Raw genomic sequence first — 22,895 nt, 5'->3', positions numbered from 1 at the left:
CGTACCCCAGTGAGAGTCAGTGTGTGTGTGGGACCGATACCCCAGTGAGAGTCAGTGTGTGTGGGACCCGTACCCCAGTGAGAGTCAGTGTGTGGGACCCGTACCCCAGTGAGAGTCAGTGTGTGTGGGACCCGTACCCCAGTGAGAGTCAGTGTGTGTGGGACCCGTACCCCAGTGAGAGTCAGTGTGTGGGACCCGTACCCCAGTGAGAGTCAGTGTGTGTGGGACCCGTACCCCAGTGAGAGTCAGTGTGTGTGGGAACCGTACCCCAGTGAGAGTCAGTGTGTGTGGGACCCGTACCCCAGTGAGAGTCAGTGTGTGTGGGACCCGTACCCCAGTGAGAGTCAGTGTGTGTGTGGGACCCATTCCTAAGTGTGATTCAACAGCCTCAGGAGACAAGTTGGGCTCCTCAGTGTCGCCTGATGCAACAGGTACAACTTGGGAGAGTTGGTGTGAGCTGTTGTGCACCTAACAAACAGGATAGGCCGTTTATCTGCTTGGCTGTATTCGACAGTGACGTCCAATCCCGAAATCTGCTGATCTGTAAGCAGTTTCCAGCTACATCTGAAGAGAAATCCTTTATACAGGAAACCACCAGTGCAGGAAATAAATACCGTGAGTGAGCGTTCTGGGAAGCCATTTCTCAAGAATTACTCCCAACAACAACCCTTTGTGTCAATTGTTTGCGTGGGAGTAAATCAATGAAGAGGCAAATGTCCAAAATAAATGTGGTTTGCTGTCAGCAGTTGGACACAAGGTCAGTTAGGAATTCTGAAAACTATCAAGGCTGACGGGTTATGAACTTCCCCAACCCCCATCCTCTCCTGAGGATGCAGACCATCCAACAACACCTTGCATTTATATGACGCCTTCAACACAGTAAAACATCCCGCCAGAGTGATTATCCAAAACACTTAGACGCAGAGTCATCAGGGCATAATCGGACTCTCTTACCCCAACCTACACAAGACCAAGCAGAGCAGAAAAGCAGCCCTTTCTGCATTCGCAAGTGTGTGCTAGGACATTTTGGAGCATGAGGGGAGGAGGCAGCAGCATTCCCAGAGCTCCGATCTTTAATAATCCTTCCCTCTCCTTTCAACTTGAACTGAAAATTAGCTGCAATCAGGGGCCTCGGGTCAAACTGGACAAACAGATTAATACTGGACTCATGTCAAGAAACTCTTTTTCTCATGTTAATCAACATGAGGTTTGATCGAGGTATTCCAAATTATGAGGGGTCTGGACAGAGGTGGACAGGCAGAAACCGCTCCCACTGGTTGGAGGATCAAGAACGAACAGACACAGGTTTAAGGTATTCGGCAAAAGGTGGTTCTTTCCTTCGCCTCCCTCACCCGCTTCACCCCAGCTGAGGTTGACTGTTGCCAAAGATCAGCAAACAGTGAACAGACTGGGATCAGAACCAGAAACCGTGATGGTCAGCGTCAACTGGTGCCTTTAATGAACTGAGCTAAGTGGGGGGTGGGAGAGAAGAGAGCGAGGGAGGAAGAGTTGGTCATTTTTAACTGGCTGCCATGGCACAAGTCCTGGCCTCATGGAGATGATTGGCTAATGCCTCTGTCAATCAGGCCTGGAGGCCACACTATTGGAAGTGATTGATTTTACGCATGGGATTTGGATCACCTACTGCCTTTTCCTGGGAACATTATCCTGCTTTTAATGGGGGTGGGGGGGACTTTGCTGTAGTTTCAGTCATGAGCATCTGCTTGCTGTAATTCACAGAGGCTGCGTTTAAATATAGACTCTGTTTGCTGCCAATTTCAGTCTCATCTCCAATCCACTGGCTGACCCAGTGGTGTCGATACTCCCTCCGTTCTTAACTGGAGTTGGAGGGAGAGCTGGGTTTAAGGGTCAATGTCCACTCCCAGCGTTAGCAGGTCCCACCTGGGCTCAGACCACGTCTGCGTTTATCGAGGCTGCGCTGCTGGGCTCGGTCGGAAGGCACAGCGCCTGCAGCCCCGACCCATTAGGGACAGACATGGGCCTGCGCTCCTCCCCCTCCTCCTCCTCCTCCTCCTCCTCTTCCTCTTCCTCCTCCTCCCCCTCCCCCTCCCTCCGGGGCTACCTGGTAGGCGGGAGACAGGAACAGGACAAGGCACCGGGGAGGGCAAAGAGAACCAGGCTGCCAAGGAGGAGGAAGGTTCCGGCCACCACAAAGGAAGCCGTGTAATTCCCGGTCGCATCGCGCAGCCAGCCTGGAAGAGAAGAGGGCGCAAGGTTAGGTCAGCACATGTCGGCCTCAAACAGCAGCTCGAAAAAAAGGCTGGGACCAGTCAACACAGAGACAAAGAGGTTCAGCTGCCAGTCTCTCAGTGTCAGCCATGGCTCAGCGGGTGGCACGCTCGCCCTCGGAGTCAGAAGGTCGTGGGTTCAGGTCTCGCGGAGTCACACGGTGCAGAAGAGGCCCTTCGGCCCATCGAGTATGCACCGACACGTGAGAAAAACACCTGACCTACCTCCCTAACCCCATTTACCAGCACTTGGCCCCATAGCCTTGAATGTTATGACGTGCCCAGTACTCATCCAGGTACTTTTTAAAGGATGTGAGGCTAACCCGCCTCCACCACCCTCCCAGGCAGCGCATTCCAGACCCTCACCACCCTCTGGGTAAAAAAAAAAGTATTTCCTCACATCCCCCCCTAAACCTCCTGTCCCTCACCTTGAACTTGTGTCCCCCCGTGACTGACCCTTCAACTAAGTCTCACCGAGACCCGTGATACAGAATCTCAGCTGACGCTGCGCGGGCAGTACTGAGGGGGTGCTGCACTGTCAGGGGTGTCATCTGTCAGATGAGGCTGTAAACTGAGGCCCTGCCCTGCTCTCTCGGGCGGATGCAGCATAGAACAGCACCTGCAACACTGCAGCATGCCCTGGGCACTGCCCCTCCCGTGTGGCACACCCTGGGCACTGCCCCTCCCGTGTGGCACACCCTGGGCACTGCCCCTCCCGTGTGGCACACCCTGGGCACTGCCCCTCCCGTGTGGCACACCCTGGGCACTGCCCCTCCCGTGTGGCACACCCTGGGCACTGCCCCTCCCGTGTGGCACACCCTGGGCACTGCCCCTCCCGTGTGGCACACCCTGGGCACTGCCCCTCCCGTGTGGCACACCCTGGGCACTGCCCCTCCCGTGTGGCACACCCTGGGCACTGCCCCTCCCGTGTGGCACACCCTGGGCACTGCCCCTCCCGTGTGGCACACCCTGGGCACTGCCCCTCCCGTGTGGCACACCCTGGGCACTGCCCCTCCCGTGTGGCACACCCTGGGCACTGCCCCTCCCGTGTGGCACACCCTGGGCACTGCCCCTCCCGTGTGGCACACCCTGGGCACTGCCCCTCCCACCATGCCTGTTGTGCTGTTCGATTTGTTTGTGGCTGGTCTGTATCTCATCTTCAGGGGTTCAGCTCCTCTCTCGCACCTCTTCAATGTGTGGGCCCATTCAGTGAGTGCAGACAGGCTAATTGTCTCAACATGAGAAAACCCAGCCCGTCCTATCCTCACCCGGCAGCCACACACCCAGGAGCAGCTGTGCTCCATCTTCCCATAGTCCCTGTATCCCAGGGTCAATGGTAGCGTTCCGGCCTAGTTAAACTAACCCAGACCCACCCAGGGATAGGGGCCTAGAGCTCCCTCAGCTGCCAGCAGCCTCGTTTTAACAAAGACCAGAGAACTTACATATCCTTTTTTTAAAAATTGTTTTTTATTATTGTTTTCACATTCTCAGTTTCGGTTAAGATGCAGCAACAAATGGGCAACAAGGCTTTTCGGGAGAGGTCGGGAGCGTGGGGTTCCTGAGAGATTGCACGGAGGGAGCCATCGGGAGACCCCCTTCCCAAATTAGCGTCGTCTCCCACTCGCGCCCCCTCCCCTAGTTACAGTTCAACCCGGCTCCCAAGGCACAAAACTGGCACAAGTCTGGGAGAGAGAGAGAGGGACCAGAGGCAGTGAGAACTGGAATACTGACTGGACATCCAATCAGATAGACCTCCAACTCCGGCCATTCCACCCTCTCCAGATGCCCCAAATTCACATTTCATCGGGTCGCGCAAACCAGCGGGTGACAATGTCAAAGAAATAAAGAAAGAGAGAAAATGAAAATGGAAGGAGGGAATTGCATCATGACTGAATCCCAGCTATTTCTCAGTTCCGCAATGATTCTAGCAGTTGGTGGGGTTCTGGGCGTTAGATTTCCTAACGTCGGCAGCATCGATTATCACCTTCGTTCTGGAGCCTCTGGAGAGCTTGGGGCTGGATGGCGGGGGGGCGCTGGTGCTTAGTGATAATGGGCTGGCTCATTCTGCTCCTCTGGGTTTGCGGCCATGGAGGTGGGAAAAGATTGTGGCTGAGTTGCAGCTTCTTTATAGGCAGAGAGGCAACAGGGCCCAGTCTTGTAGGGGAGCGGGGGGAGAGAGGCGGTTGCTTTATCACACGGCTCAAAGACACCCTACAAACTTCGCTGCCTCAAGGGCTGCTGCTCCTCTCCCATAGTGTGGGCTGTGTTGAGGAGGGAGGGGGGGTCCATGTGCGGGAAGGGGTGGAACTTGGGGGTCTTCTGGGCAATAGGGCTGGGCTGTACCGCGAGCTGTCCAAAACAAAATGGACCTCGAGAAGGGAGCACACCCGGGCTGCGGGGGTCTCCCGTTTCCACTCCCATTGCAACAGTCCCACAAAACCCCCACTTTGAGGGGTCCCAGTTACTGGCATCAGTGACCACGTGGGGTATGTCTGCTCCAGAGGCAGCCCCAAGCTGGGCAGGACAGTTGTAAAGCCCTCCCCGCTGCTGCAGGGAGCTTCACCCGCACCCCGGCCCTCACCACCCACCTCCATTTTCACCCCTTCCTCACATGGGAGGTCCCTGCCCACCCCCCCGGGCATCACATCCACTCACACTGAACCCGCCAAAGGCGAGCGGCAATAGGCTATTCCACAACAGCAACCGCCACACCCGTTCTCACCTTCTCCCCACAGCCCATACGCGCACACAGGCTGTCTAGCGGAGAGGGGGGGGCCGGGCTGTGGGGGCGGGGGGAGTGCTGGGTCACTGGGCAGGTGGTTCTTTTCTTCGCCTCCCACACCCGCTTCACCCCAACTGAGGGGCGCTGAGGTTGACTGTTGCCAAAGATCAGCAGTGAACAGACTGGGATCAGAACCAGAAACCGTGATGGTCAGCGTCAACTGGTGCCTTTAATGAACTGAGCTAAGGGGGAGGTGGGAGAGAAGAGAGCGAGGGAGGAAGAGTTGGTCATTTTTAACTGGCTGCCATGGCACAAGTCTTGGCCTAATGGAGATGATTGGCTAATGCCTCTGTCAATCAGGCCTGGAGGCCACACTATTGGAAGTGATTGATTTAACGCCTGTGATTTGGATCATGTAACTATTCTCCACCTACTGCCTTTTCCTGGGGACATTATCCTGCTTTTAATCGGGGTGGGGGGGACTTTGCTGTAGTTTCAGTCATGAGCATCTGCTTGCTGTAATTCACAGAGGCTGCGTTTAAATATAGACTCTGTTTGCTGCCAATTTCAGTCTCATCTCCAATCCACTGGCTGACCCAGTGGTGTCGATACTCCCTCCGTTCTTAACTGGAGTTGGAGAGAGAGCTGGGTTTAAGGGTCAATGTCCACTCCCAGCGTTAGCAGGTCCCACCTGGGCTCAGACCACGTCTGCGTTTATCGAGGCTGCGCTGCTGGGCTCAGTCGGAAGGCACAGCGCCTGCAGCCCCGACCCATTAGGGACAGACATGGGCCTGCGCTCCTCCCCCTCCTCCTCCTCCTCCTCCTCCTCCTCTTCCTCCTCCTCCCTCCGGGGCTGCCTGGCAGGCGGGAGACAGGAACAGGACAAGGCACCGGGGAGGGCAAAGAGAACCAGGCTGCCAAGAAGGAGGAAGATTCCGGCCACCACAAAGGAAGCCGTGTAATTCCCGGTCGCATCGCGCAGCCAGCCTGGAAGAGAAGAGGGCGCAAGGTTAGGTCAGCACATGTCGGCCTCAAACAGCAGCTCGAAAAAAAGGCTGCGACCAGTCAACACAGAAACAAAGATCTGTCTAATCTAACCTGTCTCTCTCTGAACTTGCTGCACTCCGTTCTCTCAGGTTCAACCCCAACATTGTCATCAAACCCGCTGACAAGGGTGGTACTGTTGTTGTCTGGCGCACTGACCTCGACCTCGCGGAGGCTGAGCGTCAACTCACAGACACTTCCTCCTACCTCCCCCTGGACCACGACCCCACCACTGAACATCAAGCCATTGTTTCCAGGACTGTCACTGACCTCATCTCCTCTGGAGATCTTCCTTCCACAGCTTCCAACCTGATAGTCGCCCAACCTCGGACGGCCCGCTTCTACCTCCTACCCAAAATCCACAAACAGGACTGTCCCGGCAGACCGATCGTGTCAGCCTGTTCCTGCCCCACGGAACTCATTTCTCGCTATCTTGACTCCCTTCTCTCTCCCCTTGTCCAGTCCCTTCCCACCTACATCCATGATTCCTCTGACACCTTAGGTCACATCAACAATTTCCAGTTCCCTGGCCCCAACCGCCTCCTCTTCACCATGGACGTCCAATCCCTCTACACCTCCATCCCCCACCAGGATGGTCTGAGGGCCCTTAGCTTCTTCCTTGAACAGAGGCCCGAACAATCCCCATCCACCACTACTCTCCTCCGTCTGGCTGAACTTGTTCTCACACTGAACAATTTCTCCTTTAACTCCTCTCACTTCCTCCAAATAAAAGGTGTGGCTATGGGTACCCGCATGGGCCCCAGCTATGCCTGTCTCTTTATGGGGTATGTGGAACATTCCTTGTTCCAGTCCTACTCCGGCCCCCTCCCACAACTCTTTCTCCGGTACATCGATGATTGCTTCATGCTCTCGTCGGGACCTGGAAAAATTTATTAATTTTGCTTCCAATCTCCACCCCTCCATCATTTTCACATGGTCCATCTCTGACACTTCCCTTCCCTTCCTTGACCACTCTGTCTCAATTTCTGATGATAGACTGTCCACCAATATCCATTACAAGCCTACCAACTCCCAGAGCTACCTCGACTACAGCTCCTCACACCCCGCCTCCTGTAAGGACTCCATCCCATTCTCTCAGTTCCTTCGCCTCCGTCGCATCTGTTCTGATGACGCTACCTTCAAAAACATTTCCCCTGACATGTCCTCCTTCTTCCTTAACCGAGGTTTTCCACCCACGGTGGTTGACAGGGCCCTCAACCGTGTCCGGCCCATCTCCCGCGCATCCGCCCTCACGCCTTCTCCTCCCTCCCAGAAACATGATAGGGTCCCCCTTGTCCTCACTTATCACCCCACCAGCCTCCGCATTCAAAGGATCATCCTCCGCCAACTCCAGCATGATGCCACCACCAAACACATCTTCCCTTCACCCCCCCCGGCGGCATTCCGTAGAGATCGTTCCCTCCAGGACACCCTGGTCCACTCCTCCATCACCCCCTACTCCTCAACCCCCACCTATGGCACCTCCCCATGCCCACGCAGAAGATGTAACACCTGCCCCTTCACTTCCTCTCTCCTCACCGTCCAAGGGCCCAAACACTCCTTTCAAGTGAAGCAGCATTTCACTTGCATTTCCCCTAACTTAGTCTACTGCATTCGTTGCTCCCAATGCGGTCTCCTCTACATTGGAGAGACCAAACGCAAACTGGGTGACCGCTTTGCAGAACACCTGCGGTCTGTCCGCAAGAAAGACCCAAACCTCCCTGTCGCTTGCCATTTTAACACTCCACCCTGCTCTCTTGCCCACATGTCTGTCCTTGGCTTGCTGCATTGTTCCAGTGAAGCCCAACGCAAACTGGAGGAACAGCACCTCATCTTCCGACTAGGCACTTTACAGCCTTCCGGGCTGAATATTGAATTCAACAACTTTAGATCTTAAACTCCCTCCCCCCATCCCCACCCCGTTTCTTCCCCCCCCCCTTTTGTTTTTTTCAATAATTTATATAGATTTTTCTTTTCCCACCTATTTCCATTATTTTTAAATCTACAACTAATACCTGGTCAGTCTTTCCACCCCACCCCCACTAGAGCTGTACCTTGTGTGTCCTGCCATCCATTCTTAATTAGCACATTCTCTTAGATAATATCACCACCTTCAACACCTCTTTGATCCTTTTGTCTGTGACATATTTTGATTATCTGCTCCTATCACTGCTTGCTTGTCCCCACAACCACCCCACCCTCAACTTCTCTCCCCCCGCCCTGCCCCCCACCTTAAACCAGCTTATATTTCACCCCTCTCCTAACTATACTCAGTTCTGTTGAAGGGTCGTGAGGACTCGAAACGTCGACTCGTTTCTTCTCCGCCGATGCTGCCAGACCTGCTGAGTTTTTCCAGGTAATTCTGTTTTTGTTACAGAGACAAAGAGGTTCAGCTACCAGTCTCTCAGTGCCAGCCATGGCTCAGCGGGTGGCATGCTCGCCCTCGGAGTCAGAAGGTCATGGGTTCAAGTCTCGCAGAATCACACAGTGCAGAAGAGGCCCTTCGGCCCATCGAGTCTGCACCGACACATGAGAAACACCTGACCTACCTCCCTAATCCCATTTACCAGCACTTGGCCCCATAGCCTTGAATGTTATGACGTGCCCAGTGCTCACCCAGGTGCTTTTTAAAGGATGTGAGGCTAACCCACCTCCCTCCCAGGCAGCGCATTCCAGACCCTCACCACCCTCTGGGTAAAAAAAAGTTTTTCCTCACATCCCCCCCCTAAACCTCCTGCCCCTCACCTTGAACTTATGCCCCCCTCGTGACTGACCCTTCAACTAAGTCTCACTGAGACCCGAGGTACATAATCTCAGCTGACACTGCGCGGGCAGTACTGAGGGGGTGCTGCACTGTCAGGGGTGTTATCTGTCAGAGGAGGCTGTAAACTGAGGCCCTGTCCTGCTCTCTCGAGCGGGTGCAGCACATCCCACAGCCACAACGGGATGCAGGGGTGGGGCGGGGTGGGGGGGGTAGAGAGCGGGAGGTCTTCCCGATGTCCTGGCCAATATTTATCCTTCAAGGTCCACCACAATTTCTGGTCACTGCTGTTTGTGGGAAGCTGTGGGAGGCGCTATGTAGGCCTTTGAGAGTATTTGTTTTTTAAAAACGGTGAGAGGCAAGAAATTCTAGAGGATCGAGGAGGTTTGGCAGCCCGCCCACACAGATCTTATAAAGTGAGTGAACAAAACAACTATAAAGGCTAAAGGGATGTGGGCTTTTATATGGAGGGGGCCGGGGGGGGGGGAAGAAGTGACACTTCAGTTGTACAGAGCCTCAGTCAGACACTGTCAGGAGTAACTGGGCTCGGTTCCAGGCCCCACACCTCAGGAGGGAGGTACTGGCCCTGCAGGGAAGGATGCAGCACCTATTCACCAGGAGACTCAGCCACAGGAGGAGGCCATTCAGCCCCTCCAGCCTGTTCCGCTATTCCACAACATCGTGGCTGATCTGTATCCTGGCTCCAACTATCTGGCCCTGTAACCTTTAGTATCCTGACCAGACAAAACTCCTGTACCTCGCGCCTCAGGAAATGCAGAACCGTGGGAGGGGGGAGAGAGGGGCAGTTTTTGTTTTACCTGATATGGGTGCGCCCACCAGTCCACCTACGCTCTCCAGCATCTGCAGCAGCCCCAACGCTCCGTAAATCCTCCCGATCCCGACGATTTCGGGCAGCAAGGAGAACACCACGGGGGTCAAGGCGCCTGCGCAGAAGCCATAAGCCACGTTGACGGACATCAGCACGGGGTAGGTGCGGCCGAAGGGGATGGCGATGAGACTGAGGCCCGTCAGCAGGGTCCACAGTATCAGGATGTGCACCAGGCGCATTCTGCGCAGGTCGGAGAACCAGCCGGACAGGAGGCGGCCGATCAGGTCCATCACCCCGGCCACCGACATCAGGAACGCGGCCTCGTATTCGTCGAAGCCAATGGAGCGGGCGTGGGCCACAAAGTGGACGTAAGGCACAAAGTAGCCGGTGTTGATCAAGGTGATGGACAGCACCAAGGTCAGGAAGGGCCAGTGCTGGAGCAGGGTCAGGTCCAGCAGGTCGAAGATCATGCCCCCGGCGCCACGGCAACAGGCCGGGTCCCCGGCGGGTTCCGCCGCGCACACCAGGTCCTCCTTCAGGGTCAGGGGTCGGATCAGCGCGCCGCAGACCATGAGGTTGAACATCAGTCCCGCGATGATCAGCAGCGCCCCTCTCCACGTGTACTCATCGATCAGGTACTGGAAGAGAGGGGAGAACACAAAGGAGCCAATGCCGACCCCAGTGAACGCCATCCCCATTGCCAGAGTCCGTCTCTTGTTGAAGTACCGACTGACAGCAGCAACCGACGGGGTGAAGACTAACGCCCAGCCAAACCCTGCCAAACAACAGGAGGAGACAAGGTGTACAAGCGGACAGTTCAACAACAACAGCTTACATTTGTGCAGCACCTTTTCACATAATGAAACGTCCCCAGGGGCTGCGCAGCAGCTTTTATAAAATCAAGTGCGATATCGGGTCACACAAGGAGGTATTAGGTCAGGTGACCAAAAGGCTTGGTCAAAGAGGTGGGCTTTGAGGTAATGTCTTCAAGGAGGAAAGTGAGGTCGGGAGGGGTAGGGAAGGGTAAGGAGGGAATTCCAGAGCTCGGGAACCCAGGCAGCGGAAGGCGCAGCCCCAGCCCCTCCTCATCTTCCCACCCTGCACTTCTCCATGGTGGAGGGATTAAAATTGGAGATAGGGAGGCTTGTAGGGGCTGGAGGAGGTTACAGAGATAGGGAGGGTTGTAGGGGCTGGAGGAGGTTACAGAGATAGGGAGGGTTGTTGGGGCTGGAGGAGGTTACAGAGATAGGGAGGGTTGTAGGGGCTGGAGGAGGTTACAGAGATAGGGAGGGTTGTTGGGACTGGAGGAGGTTACAGAGATAGGGAGGGGTGTAGGGGCTGGAGGAGGTTACAGAGATAGGGAGGGTTGTTGGGACTGGAAGAGGTTACAGATGCTGAACCATCACTCAGTGGATATTCCACTCCAGAAACTGCAGCATTTCCTTCTCTTAAAAGGACATTAGTGAACCAGGCGGGTTTTTTTTACAACAATCGATGATAGTCACCATGAGACTAGCTTTAAATTCCACCAGCTGCCGTGGTGGGATTTGAGCCTATGTCCCCAGGGCATTGACCTGGGCCCCTGGGTTACTAGCCCCGTGACGTTACCACCGTCTCCCCACTGTGGGTGGGAAAGATCTCACAGCACTAATTTAAGAGACAAGAAAAATTTCCCCTGGGGTGCTGACTAATATTAATCCATCAGTGTATTAAAAACATTATCTGGGCGTTATGTCATTGCTGTTTGGCTGCATATTGGCTGAAGCCTTTCCCCCATTACAACATTTAAAAAGCAATTATGTGTCCGCAAACAGCCTTGAGATGCCTGGATGCTGTGAACGATATTATATAAAGTAAATACGGAAAGTACAGAGGAGAACTGAAAGAGGAAGCGAGAGGAAAGGAGAGTTTCTCAGCAAAGATTAGGAGCTATACCGTAGAAAGAACGCTAACCCTGTTAAGAGTAAAAGGATAGTCAAATGAAGGAGAAACAAAATTTGCTGGAAAAACTCAGCAGGTCTGACAGCATCTGCGGAGAGGAAGACAGAGTTAACGTTTCGAGTCCGTGTGACTCTTCAGAACAGAAATAGAAATGTGGTGAAATAGAAGCTGTTTGAGGGGGTGGGACAGGAGAATGAAGGGTTGAGTTGGATTGATCGGGGAACATAGAGGAAATCTCCTTGTGGAGCTTGAAAGCATGGCGCTGAATGAGTACCTTTTTTTTATTCATTCATGGGATGTGGGCTTCGCTGGCTGGGCCAGCATTTATTGCCCATCCCTAGTTGCCCCTTGTGAAGGTGGTGGTGAGCTGCCTTCTTGAGCCGCTGCAGTCCATGTGGTGTAGGTACACCCACAGTGCTGTTAGGGAGGGAGTTCCAGGATTTTGACCCGGCGACAGTGAAGGAACGGCCGATATATTTCCAAGTCAGGATGGTGAGTGATTTGGAGGGGAACTTCCAGGTGGTGGTGTTCCCATGTGTCTGCTGCCCTTGTCCTTCTAGATGGTAGTGGTCATGGGTTTGGAAGGTGCTGTCTAAGGAGCCTTGGTGAATTCCTGCAGTGCATCTTGTAGATGGTACACTCTGCTGCTACTGTGCGTCAGTGGTGGAGGGAGTGAATGTTTGTGGATGGGGTGCCAATCAAGCCGGCTGCTTTGTCCTGGACGGTATCAAGATTCTTGAGTGTTGTGGGAGCTGCACTCATCCAGGCAAGTAGGGAGTATTTCATCACACTCCTGTCTTGTGCCTTGTAGATGGTGGGCAGGCTTTGGGGAGTCCGGAGGTGAGTTACTCATCACACGATTCCTAGCCCCTGACCTGCTCCTGTAGCCACAGTATTTATATGGCTAGTCCAGTACATTTTCTGGTCAATGGTAACCCCCAGGACATTGATAGTGGGGGATTCAGTGATGGTAATGCCATTGAACATCAAGGGGCGATGGTTGGATTCTCTCTTGTTGGAGATGGTCATTGTCTGGCACTTGTGTGGCGCGAATGTTACTTGCCACTTGTCAGCCCAAGCCTGGATATTGTCCAGGTCTCGCTGCATTTGGACGTGGACAGCTTCAGTATCTGAGGAGTCGTGAACAGTGCTGAACATTGTGAACTGTGAACTTGCCTTTGGGAAAGAGGATGCTGCAAGGACTCAGTGAAGTGGGAGGTGGTAGAGAAATTGGACAGGGTTAAGGGTAGGTACTTAAAAGTTGGCAACGCTGAAAAGAAAATCCCCTCGTCTGGGTAGGATGCGTCTGGAGTTTTCTGTGGGAAGTAAGCAGGTTTGGAAAAAGGGATGCAGTGGTTTTTTGCCGAGGTTCATCTCGAGCAGCTCAGCGACGCAGGACTCTGTGCTCTACGGGACACACACCGAGACAAACATCAACTGCTGCTGGAGGACCATCAGATCTGTGAAAGACGCCCCGAAACTTGGCCTTCCGATGCAAAGAGCTGCTGGCAACCGAGCGTTGCAGCCTGGCACATTCCAAGGTGCAGGAAAACACACCGGAGGACGTACTAAAGCTTGGGGCAGCTGCCGTGAGACTCAGCGGAGGAAGGCAATGGCCTAAGGCATTTCCGCCACACTGTACAGTGAGGGGCTGGAACCTATGTAAAACACCATGGGCTGTTTTGTACCAGGGAACGATTTGACATGAAATGTAAACATACACTGTAACCTGTCACAGATATAGGAGGCACCTGATATACACAACTGAAAGAAATGGATCTGCACTGCGCTTGGCGAATTGTCAAATTCGAACTATTATGCAATGTGCTTCTAGAAATTTTGGGAATGAAGAGAAAAAGTAAGGGCTCCAGTCACAACCTTTCTATTCTCCTCAGATATAGAGGTGGCATCAGAGAACTACAGTAAATGTCATATCCCAGCTCGTAAAAGAAAACAAGGAACAAACCAGCAACTAAAGGCCAGCTGGCTTCATGTTGGCAGTGGGGAACCTTACAGAGACAAAACTGATTTTCACTAGGAAAGACAAGGGTTGATAAGCAATGGTTATCACTGATTTGTTGCTTGATGAAGTAGTAGAGAGGGTTGATGAGGGTAGCGCAACCGATGGGCACATTGACTTTCAAAAGGCTTTTTTAAAATGTTTTATTCGTGGGACATGTGGGTCACCGGCATTTATTGCCCAGCCATAATTGCCCTTGTTCAGAGGGCATTTAACAGTCAAACACATTCGCGTGTAGGCCCAGACCAGGTAAGGACGGCGGATTTCTTTCCCTAAAGGGGCATTAGTGAACCAGATGGGGTTTTTAAACAACATTGGGCAATGGTTCCATGGGTCATCATCAGACTTTGAATCCCAGGTTTTTGTTCAACTCAAATTCCACCATCTCCCAGGGCAGGATCCAAACCTGGGTCCCCAGAGCATTACTCTGAGTTTCTGGATTACTAGTCCAGCAACAATACCGCTACGCCATCGCCTCCCCATTTAATAAAAAGGACCACTTCGTAGCCTGGTTAACAAAATGAAATAAAAGGGGCAGCAGAAGCAAGGATACAAAACTGGCTAAGGGACAGAGAGTGGTGAGGAGCAGCTGTGTTGCAGACTGGACACAAGTATGCAGTGGTTTGGGACAACTATTTTTTCATATATATTAATGACCAGGGCTTGGGTAGACAGGGCATAATATCAACATTTTGCAGATGATATAAACCTCGGCAATGCAGTAAACACCGAGGAGGATGGTGATAGATTTCAGGAGGACAAAGGCGGACCAGCGAACTGGGCAGACACGTGCCAGACAAAATTTAATGCAGGGGGTCTTTAAATGTTAGCCTATCATAAAATAAAACAGGGCAGAGAGGGTGACAGAAGTAGAATTGCTCAAGTTTCGGATAAAAGTTCCATGTATTGGAAGCACCAACTTTTTATTCGAACCTGCGCTAAATTTTCGTCCGACGTTTTCTGCTCCTCCCACCCCCTCGACATCTCACCCTCATCCTTCTGTTCTTTTCTCCATCATGTGGTTCGTCCAGCCTCCCCTGAAGTGTATCTACACAGTTCACCTCAACCACTCCCTGTGGTAACGAGTTCCACATTCTCCCTGCTCTCTGGGTTACAGGTTTAGCAGCTGAGCTGAAACATTGTGATCTTTCGCAGATCCCCGCTGGCCCCTAATACAACACCACTTCAGTATTTCATAAACCGTCACTAAACGTTGGCCGTTCTTGTGGTCGGGTGGCTTAAGACCTGAAAGGTTGTAACTGTCAGGAAAGATTGAAGAGACTGAGGCCCTTTCCTTGAGAAAAGGGAAGGCTGAGAGGTGACCCGATAGAAAGATGGTGATTGGGTAGGTGTAGCAAACATTTTTCTACTTGTGGGGGAGACCCAGTACCAGGGGCCACAAATATGAGGCCGTCACTGATACATCCAATGGGGAATTCAGGAGAAACGTCTTTACCCAGAGGGTGGGGGGAGAATGTGGAACTCGCTCCCACAGGGAGTGGTTGAGGTGAATGGTGCAGAGACGTTTAAGGGGAAGCTGGGCGAGCCACATGAGGGAGAAAGGGGTAGAAGGATATGCCGATAGGGTGAGATTAGAGGGGGGTGGGAGGAGGTTTGTGTGGAACATTGACACCAGCACAGAGCAGACGGGCTGAATGGCCCATTTCTGTGCTGCAAATACCTCGAGACATGTTACCAGATTCCAGGAGCTATACAAATGCCAAGAGTTCATCAACTCTTAATTGGGTCTCCATGGTTACAATGGGGGAGCTGGAATGGAGGCATTATTAAAGGGCATGGCAGAGTAGTGGTTCTTTTACTGGTACTAATAATTCAGAGCCCTGGACTAAAAATCCACAGGATATTACCTCCGTGACAGATCTGAGAATTTAACTTCAGTTTAAAATACGGAGAAATGAAATTACAAATGGGTGTTTGTAAAACGAGCATTAAGCTTGTGGATTGTCGGGGCTGCTTCAGTAATGTCTTTAAGGAAGGAAATCTGTCACACTGCCCTCCCCGGTCTAGACTACGTAGGACTCCTGTCCCGCACCATATGGCTGTCTACGATATCCCCTCTAATTTTTCCCTGTTGATGCGCTGCGCGTTCTGGATGGCCACACAGTCTAGAGGGAACGCTGGCTGCCTCTCGATGCCCCCTCTATGGATGGATGGGCAGTAGCCCAGTCCATGCCGCCAACGTCCTGCAAATGAAACGACTCACGGCCCCACCTTACCCTCACCTAGAGGCACAGGACAACAGGGCACAGAGACTGCAGCCTCATCACCCAGCCCACACCAGAACTCTTTCTGGATACGGGCAGGGAAATGGGACAGGCATTGACAGTTCCGAGTGAAGAGCTTGCATCAGCACAATGGGCCGAATGGCCTCCCTTCTGCACCGCGATTTCTATGAGGCCATACTGTTTCAGAAGCTTCGCTGGGTGGTATCTTTCCGCCTGAGCAGGATGGGCCAGTGCTCAGTGGCCAAGTGCCTATCCACACAACATCTGCTACCAATCGCCCCCTATCTATGCCACTTACACAATCACCTTCCCGTTAGTACCCTTCAGCCACTTCCAACCTCACCTGAGAGAAGTCCAATAGACAGGTAGAGATGAGTCAGGTTTGTAGCTAAACATGCAAACATCAGCCCCAAACTGGCAAGAAATGCGCCCAACATCACCACAGGGCGAGCTCCAAAATAGTTGCTCAGAGCACTGGCTATGGGACCTGAAGGAAAAAAGGCAAAAGTTATTTCTCAGACAGTTCACTGTCTCCAGCAGCATAAATCCAGTATCAATGTTTCAATCATCAAATTCACGAGTAGCCCTTACCCTGCTGAATAAACAGTTACTCTGTACAGTTACAGTGCGTAATCCTTACCCTGCTGAATAAACAGTGACTCTGTACAGTTACAGTGCGTAATCCTTACCCTGCTGAATAAACAGTGACTCTGTACAGTTACAGTGCGTAATCCTTACCCTGCTGAATAAACAGTGACTCTGTACAGTTACAGTGCGTAATCCTTACCCTGCTGAATAAACAGTGACTGTACAGTTACAGTGCGTAATCCTTACCCTGCTGAATAAACAGTGACTCTGTACAGTTACACAGTGAATAATCCTTATACTGCTAAATTAACAGTGACAGTACAGTTACACAGTGAATAACCCTAACCCTGAATTAACAGTGACTATACAGTTACACAGTGAATAACCCTAACCCTGAATTAACAGTGACTGTACAGTTACACAGTGAATAACCCTAACCCTGAATTAACAGTGACTGTACAGTTACACAGTGAATAACCCTAACCCTGCTGAATTAACAGTAACTGTACAGTTACACAGTGAATAACCCTAACCCTGCTGAATTAACAGTGACTGTACAGTTACACAATGAATAACCCTAACCCTGCTGAATAAACAGTGACTGTACAGTTACACAGTGAATAACCCTAACCCTGAATTAACAGTGACTGTACAGTTACACAGTGAATAACCCTAACCCTGCTGAATTAACAGTGACTGTACAGTTACACAATGAATAACCCTAACCCTGCTGAATTAACAGTGACTGTACAGTTACACAGTGTATAATCCTTACCCTGCTGAATTAACAGTGACTGTACAGGTATACAGTGTGTAATCCTTACCCTGCTGAATTAACAATGACTGTACAGGTATACAGTGTGTAATCCTTACCCTGCTAAATTAACAGTGACTGTACAGTAACACAGTGTATAATCCTTACCCTGCTGAATTAAGAGCAACTGTACAGTTACACAGTGAATGATCCTTACCCTGCTGGATAAACAGTGACTGTACAGGTATACAGTGTGTAATCCTTACCCTGCTGAATGAACAATGACTGTACAGGTATACAGTGTATAATCCTTACCCTGCTGAATGAACAATGACTGTGCAGGTATACAGTGTATAATCCTTACCCTGCTGAATTAACAGTGACTGTACAGTTACACAGTGTGTAATCCTTACCCTGCTGAATGAACAATGACTGTACAGTTACACAGTGTATAATCCTTACCCTGCTGAATTAACAGTGACTGTACAGGTATACAGTGTGTAATCCTTACCCTGCTGAATTAACAATGACTGTACAGGTATACAGTGTGTAATCCTTACCCTGCTGAATTAACAGTGACTGTACAGGTATACAGTGTGTAATCCTTACCCTGCTGAATTAACAGTGACTGTATAGTTACACCGTAAATAATCCTTACCCTGCTGAATTAACAGTGACTGTACAGGTATACAGTGTGTAATCCTTACCCTGCTGAATTAACAGTGACTGTACAATTACACAGTAAATAATCCTTACCCTGCTGAATTAACAGTGACTGTACAGTTACACAGTGTGTAATCCTTACCCTGCTGAATTAACAGTGACTGTACAGGTATACAGTGTGTAATCCTTACCCTGCTGAATTAACAGTGACTGTACAGTTACACAGTGTGTAATCCTTACCCTGCTGAATTAACAGTGACTGTACAGGTATACAGTGTGTAATCCTTACCCTGCTGAATTAACAGTGACTGTACAGGTATACAGTGTGTAATCCTTACCCTGCTGAATTAACAGTGACTGTGCAGGGACACACTGAGTGAGTCCCCCTAAACAAATTGCGTTCCACACTCCACAGCGCTTGTGAAAACAATGCTGTTGGCCAAAAGGAGGTTTAAACACCACGATTACCGCCCCCGGCATCCGGCACTCATCCTGGCCTTTGTTACTCACTGGAAAACTGCTGCACCGCCACAGCCATCGAGGTGATCCACGACACGGTGCTCGACACCTCCGAGAAATATTCCACGAACGGCACGAAGAACACGCCAAAGGAGCGGATGACTCCGAAAACCAGGGCCGACATGAGGAACGCAGCCAGCACAATCACCCATCCCCAGCCACCATCGGGTACCTTGGCAGGGCCCCGGGATGCCATGCCAGTGACCTTTTACCTGTGTCAGACAGAACGGGGTTGGGGGGGGGAAGGGGGCAAGAGTTCGGTGACAACTTAATTTTAACAGTAGCTTTAAACGACGGGAACCCTAAAATTAAACAACAAAAAAAAAATGGGCTCACATTCTAAAGCCCCTTTCACAATCTCAGGACCCCCATCCCCTCCCGGCCCCGGCAGCCAATGAATTAGGGGCAGGGGTTAGGCCGCTCGGCCCCTCGAGCCTGCCCTGCCCCTCGAAAAAAATCATGGCCGCCCTGATTTGTGGCCTCAACTCCATTTTCCTGCCTGTCCCTGATAACCTTTCACCTCCCCCCCTTGTTAATCGAGGGTCTACCTGGCTCCGCCCTACAGATCTTCGAAGGCTCTGCTCCCACCGCCTTCTGAGGAAGAGGTTCCTTCTGACCCTCTGAGAGAAAAAAATCTTCTCCTCATCTCTGTCTTAAATGAGCGACCCCCCCCCCCCACCCCACCACCCCACCCCACCCCACCACCCCACCCCACCCCACCCTCCTCTGGGTGTTCCACGCTTTGCCTCGCGTGTGGCGAGAGCGAGTGGGAAGAGGAGGGACCTTCTGAGGGTGATGGACCTCCCAGTGCGACGGAGGGATGCAGCTCCCCAGAGAGCAGGGGGTTTCGAATCTGTGTGGATTCTCAGTCAGTAATAACCCCCCCGCAACTACCCCACCCCCCCTCCCCATCCCCATCCCAGGATAGTGTCCCGTCCACATCAGCGCCCCCCCCAAAACTGCGGGACCCAACTTCGCCAATCAATGTGGTTTCCTGTACCTCCTTACTCTGTGAGACTCCAGCCGACTTACCCCCCACCCCTAGCCCACCCACCCACCCTCCGTGGGAGCCAAGACCTGAACTCTGCAACTCAGATAATCTGCTGTCACAGTCAGAACAGTATGTCTTGTTTCTAACCAGATAAGGTCCCAGCAGCTTGAGACTGTTACATCTATGGCTGGCCCCAGATAGAGACGCTGTGTTATCAGTCCAGCAGCAGTAACCCCTTCAAGTAATCGTCGGCAGGGCCACAGAGTTATGCATCGCAGGAGGCCATTCAGCCCTTCATGCCTGTACCTGAAGGAGCTATCCAATTATTCCCGCTGCTCTGCTTCCCCCCCCCTCCCCCATCACCCCTGCATATTTTTCCCCTTCAGGTATTTTTCCAATTCCCCTTTCGAAAGTTCCTATTGAATCTGCTTCCGCCGCCCTTTCAGGCAGCGCCTTCCAGATCACAACAACTCGCTGGGTGAAAAAAAAAACCTTCTCCTCATTCCCCACCTCGCCCCTGGCTCTTTTCCCGATTCTCTTCAATCTGTGTCCCTCTGATTACCGACCCTCCTGACACCAGAAACAGTTTCCCCTTATTGACTCTGTCCAAACGCCCTCATGATTTCGAACGCCTCGATTCCCTTAACCTTCTCTGCTCTAACCTCAGCTTCTGTGGTCTCCCCACATGAGTCTCCCGTCCCCGGATTACAGATTATTAATATTTAGCACGTGAAGGGCAAAGTGACAAGACCACCCTCGGTCCTCACATCCTGCCACAGGCAAGTCCTGGTGCCGCTTGGGACCTTGCCCAGCTATTCGTTGCTGTCTCCTATATGCAGTCCTCCGACGCTGTTCTGTTCCTCATCCCCAGCTCCTGTTGCTCTGCCACTGGTATTCCAGACCCCACCACCCCCACGCTACATGCCAGCCTCCCGATCACCCACCTGCTTTTACCTGCTCGCTCTCCGTCTCTCACAGATCAGCCCGTCGCTCCTGGGCCAGGTTCCGTAGTCGCTAAGATGGCCTGAAACGTCCTTGGAGTCGGCCAGGGAGAGAAATAAAAATCACATCAGGCGTTTAGCAGATGGAGAGAAAGAAGCTGCGAGCTTCAGAAATTCAAAAGTGCAAATCTAGTAAAATCCAAAGAGCAATATTGAAGGAGGGAGGGGGTGTGGGAGAGAAAGAGAGAGAGAAAGAGGGATGGGGGGAGGCGGATTCCGATGAGAAGAAGGATTAGATCTGCGGTGACTTTCTTGGCTATTCTGGGGAGAAACGTTAAATGAAACCACTTCACTTCCACCTCAGGTTTCTCTGGAGTTACTTTGATTCATTAAAGAGAGAGAGAGAGACGGAGACAGAGACAGAGACAGAGACAGGCAGGGAGAGGAGAAGGGGTGGGGGGGGAGGCAGAGGGAGAAGGAGAGAGAGAGCAAGGGAGGCAGAGGGATGAGGGGGAGAGGAAAGGCAAGAGGGAGGGGGAGAGGAGGGAGGGAAGGGGGAGAAGGGGGAGAGGAGGGAGGGAGGAGGGAGGGAGGGAGGGAAGGAGGGGGGAGAGGAGGAAGGGAGGGAGGGGGAAGGGGGAGAGGAGGAGGGAGGGAGGGGGAAGGGGGAGAGGAGGAGGGAGGGAGGGGGAAGGGGGAGAGGAGGAGGGAGGGAGGGGGAAGGGGGAGAGGAGGAGGGAGGGAGGGGGAAGGGGGAGAGGAGGAGGGAGGGAGGGGGAAGGGGGAGAGGAGGAGGGAGGGAGGGGGAAGGGGGAGAGGAGGAGGGAGGGAGGGGGAAGGGGGAGAGGAGGAGGGAGGGAGGGGGAAGGGGGAGAGGAGGAGGGAGGGAGGGGGAAGGGGGAGAGGAGGAGGGAGGGAGGGGGAAGGGGGAGAGGAGGAGGGAGGGAGGGGGAAGGGGAGAGGGGGGAGGGAGGGAGGGAGGGAAGGGGGAGAGGAGGGAGGGAGGGAAGGGGGAGAGGAGGGAGGGAGGGAAGGGGGAGAGGAGGGAGGGAGGGAAGGGGGAGAGGAGGGGGGGAGAGGAGGGAGGGAGGGAAGGGGGAGAGGAGGGAGGGAGGGAAGGGGGAGAGGAGGGAGGGAGGGAAGGGGGAGAGGAGGGAGGGAGGGAAGGGGGAGAGGAGGGAGGGAGGGAAGGGGGAGAGGAGGGAGGGAGGGAAGGGGGAGAGGAGGGAGGGAGGGAAGGGGGAGAGGAGGGAGGGAGGGAAGGGGGAGAGGAGGGAGGGAGGGAAGGGGGAGAGGAGGGAGGGAGGGAAGGGGGAGAGGAGGGAGGGAGGGAAGGGGGAGAGGAGGGAGGGAGGGAAGGGGAGAGGAGGGAGGGAGGGAAGGGGGAGAGGAGGGAGGGAGGGAAGGGGGAGAGGAGGGAGGGAGGGAAGGGGGAGAGGAGGGAGGGAGGGAAGGGGGAGAGGAGGGAGGGAGGGAAGGGGGAGAGGAGGGAGGGAAGGGGGAGAGGAGGGAGGGAAGGGGGAGAGGAGGGAGGGAAGGGGGAGAGGAGGGAGGGAGGGAAGGGGGAGAGGAGGGAGGGAGGGAAGGGGGAGAGGAGGGAGGGAGGGAAGGGGGAGAGGAGGGAGGGAGGGAAGGGGGAGAGGAGGGAGGGAGGGAAGGGGGAGAGGAGGGAGGGAGGGAAGGGGGGAGGAGGGAGGGAGGGAAGGGGGAGAGGAGGGAGGGAGGGAAGGGGGAGAGGAGGGAGGGAGGGAAGGGGGAGAGGAGGGAGGGAAGGGGGAGAGGAGGGAGGGAAGGGGGAGAGGAGGGAGGGAGGGAAGGGGGAGAGGAGGGAGGGAAGGGGGAGAGGAGGGAGGGAGGGAAGGGGGAGAGGAGGGAGGGAAGGGGGAGAGGAGGGAGGGAAGGGGGAGAGGAGGGAGGGAAGGGGGAGAGGAGGGAGGGAAGGGGGAGAGGAGGGAGGGAGGGAAGGGGGAGAGGAGGGAGGGAAGGGGGAGAGGAGGGAGGGAAGGGGGAGAGGAGGGAGGGAAGGGGGAGAGGAGGAGGGAAGGGGGAGAGGAGGGAGGGAAGGGGAGAGGAGGGAGGGAAGGGGGAGAGGAGGAGGGGAAGGGGGAGAGGAGGGGGGGAAGGGGGTAGGAAGGGAGAGAGGGGAGGAAGGGGGGAGAGAGGGGGGGAGGGAGAGAGGGGGGAAGGAGAGAGGGGGGGAGGGAGAGAGAGGGGGAAGAGGGGGGAAAGGGGGGGAGAGGGGGGGAGGGGGGGGAGAGGGGGGAGAGGGAAAGAGAAAGAAAAGAGAGAGAGGGAGAGAGAGAGAAAAGGGAAAGGTTGGGAGGCAGTGAGGGAAACAGAGAAAGTCTCAGTCTGTCACCACCAACATGTAAAAACCAGTGAGAAGTCAAATCTGAAAAGGCACCTGTGTTTATTCCCCAGCACAGTCAGCTCCCACTGAACAGTCAGTGCTGCCACCTCCTGCTATCGTCACTGTTCACTGGCAACTTGTCCCTTTGCAATCATCCACTCCTCATTTTAAAAAAATTCTCCAGTTCCAGACTGACGCACAAAACAACCTTCACTGTGCTCGCAGATCACCGGCAAAGCTACTGAGGGAAACCACACAGAGAGGAGGAAGAGGAGGA

General features: G+C 53.5%; 1 protein-coding gene across 2 annotated transcripts; it reads right to left on the bottom strand.

Moving 5' to 3' along the window:
- slc16a13 (solute carrier family 16 member 13) lies at positions 1 to 20,362 on the bottom strand. Of its 2 annotated transcripts, none has more exons than XM_078533760.1 (5): positions 20,282 to 20,362; positions 18,328 to 18,548; positions 16,156 to 16,299; positions 9,595 to 10,380; positions 1 to 2,213 (listed from the first exon to the last, which is right to left on the bottom strand). In XM_078533760.1, exons 2-5 carry the CDS (start codon positions 18,530 to 18,532, stop codon positions 2,080 to 2,082), a joined length of 1,269 nt encoding a protein of 422 aa, XP_078389886.1. In that variant the 5' UTR covers positions 18,533 to 18,548; positions 20,282 to 20,362; the 3' UTR covers positions 1 to 2,079. The 2 variants fall into 2 exon arrangements, with proteins under 2 accessions (XP_078389886.1, XP_078389885.1); XM_078533759.1 differs by lacking the exon at positions 1 to 2,213 and adding an exon at positions 2,864 to 5,958.
- Positions 20,363 to 22,895: the final 2,533 nt, after the last annotated feature.

This window comes from Cetorhinus maximus, chromosome 34, assembly GCF_964194155.1.
Source record: "Cetorhinus maximus chromosome 34, sCetMax3.hap1.1, whole genome shotgun sequence".
In the NCBI taxonomy this organism is placed as follows: domain Eukaryota; kingdom Metazoa; phylum Chordata; class Chondrichthyes; order Lamniformes; family Cetorhinidae; genus Cetorhinus; species Cetorhinus maximus.
The sequence above is the reverse complement of the archived record's forward strand: the minus strand, read 5'-3'. Positions and strand labels throughout refer to the sequence as shown.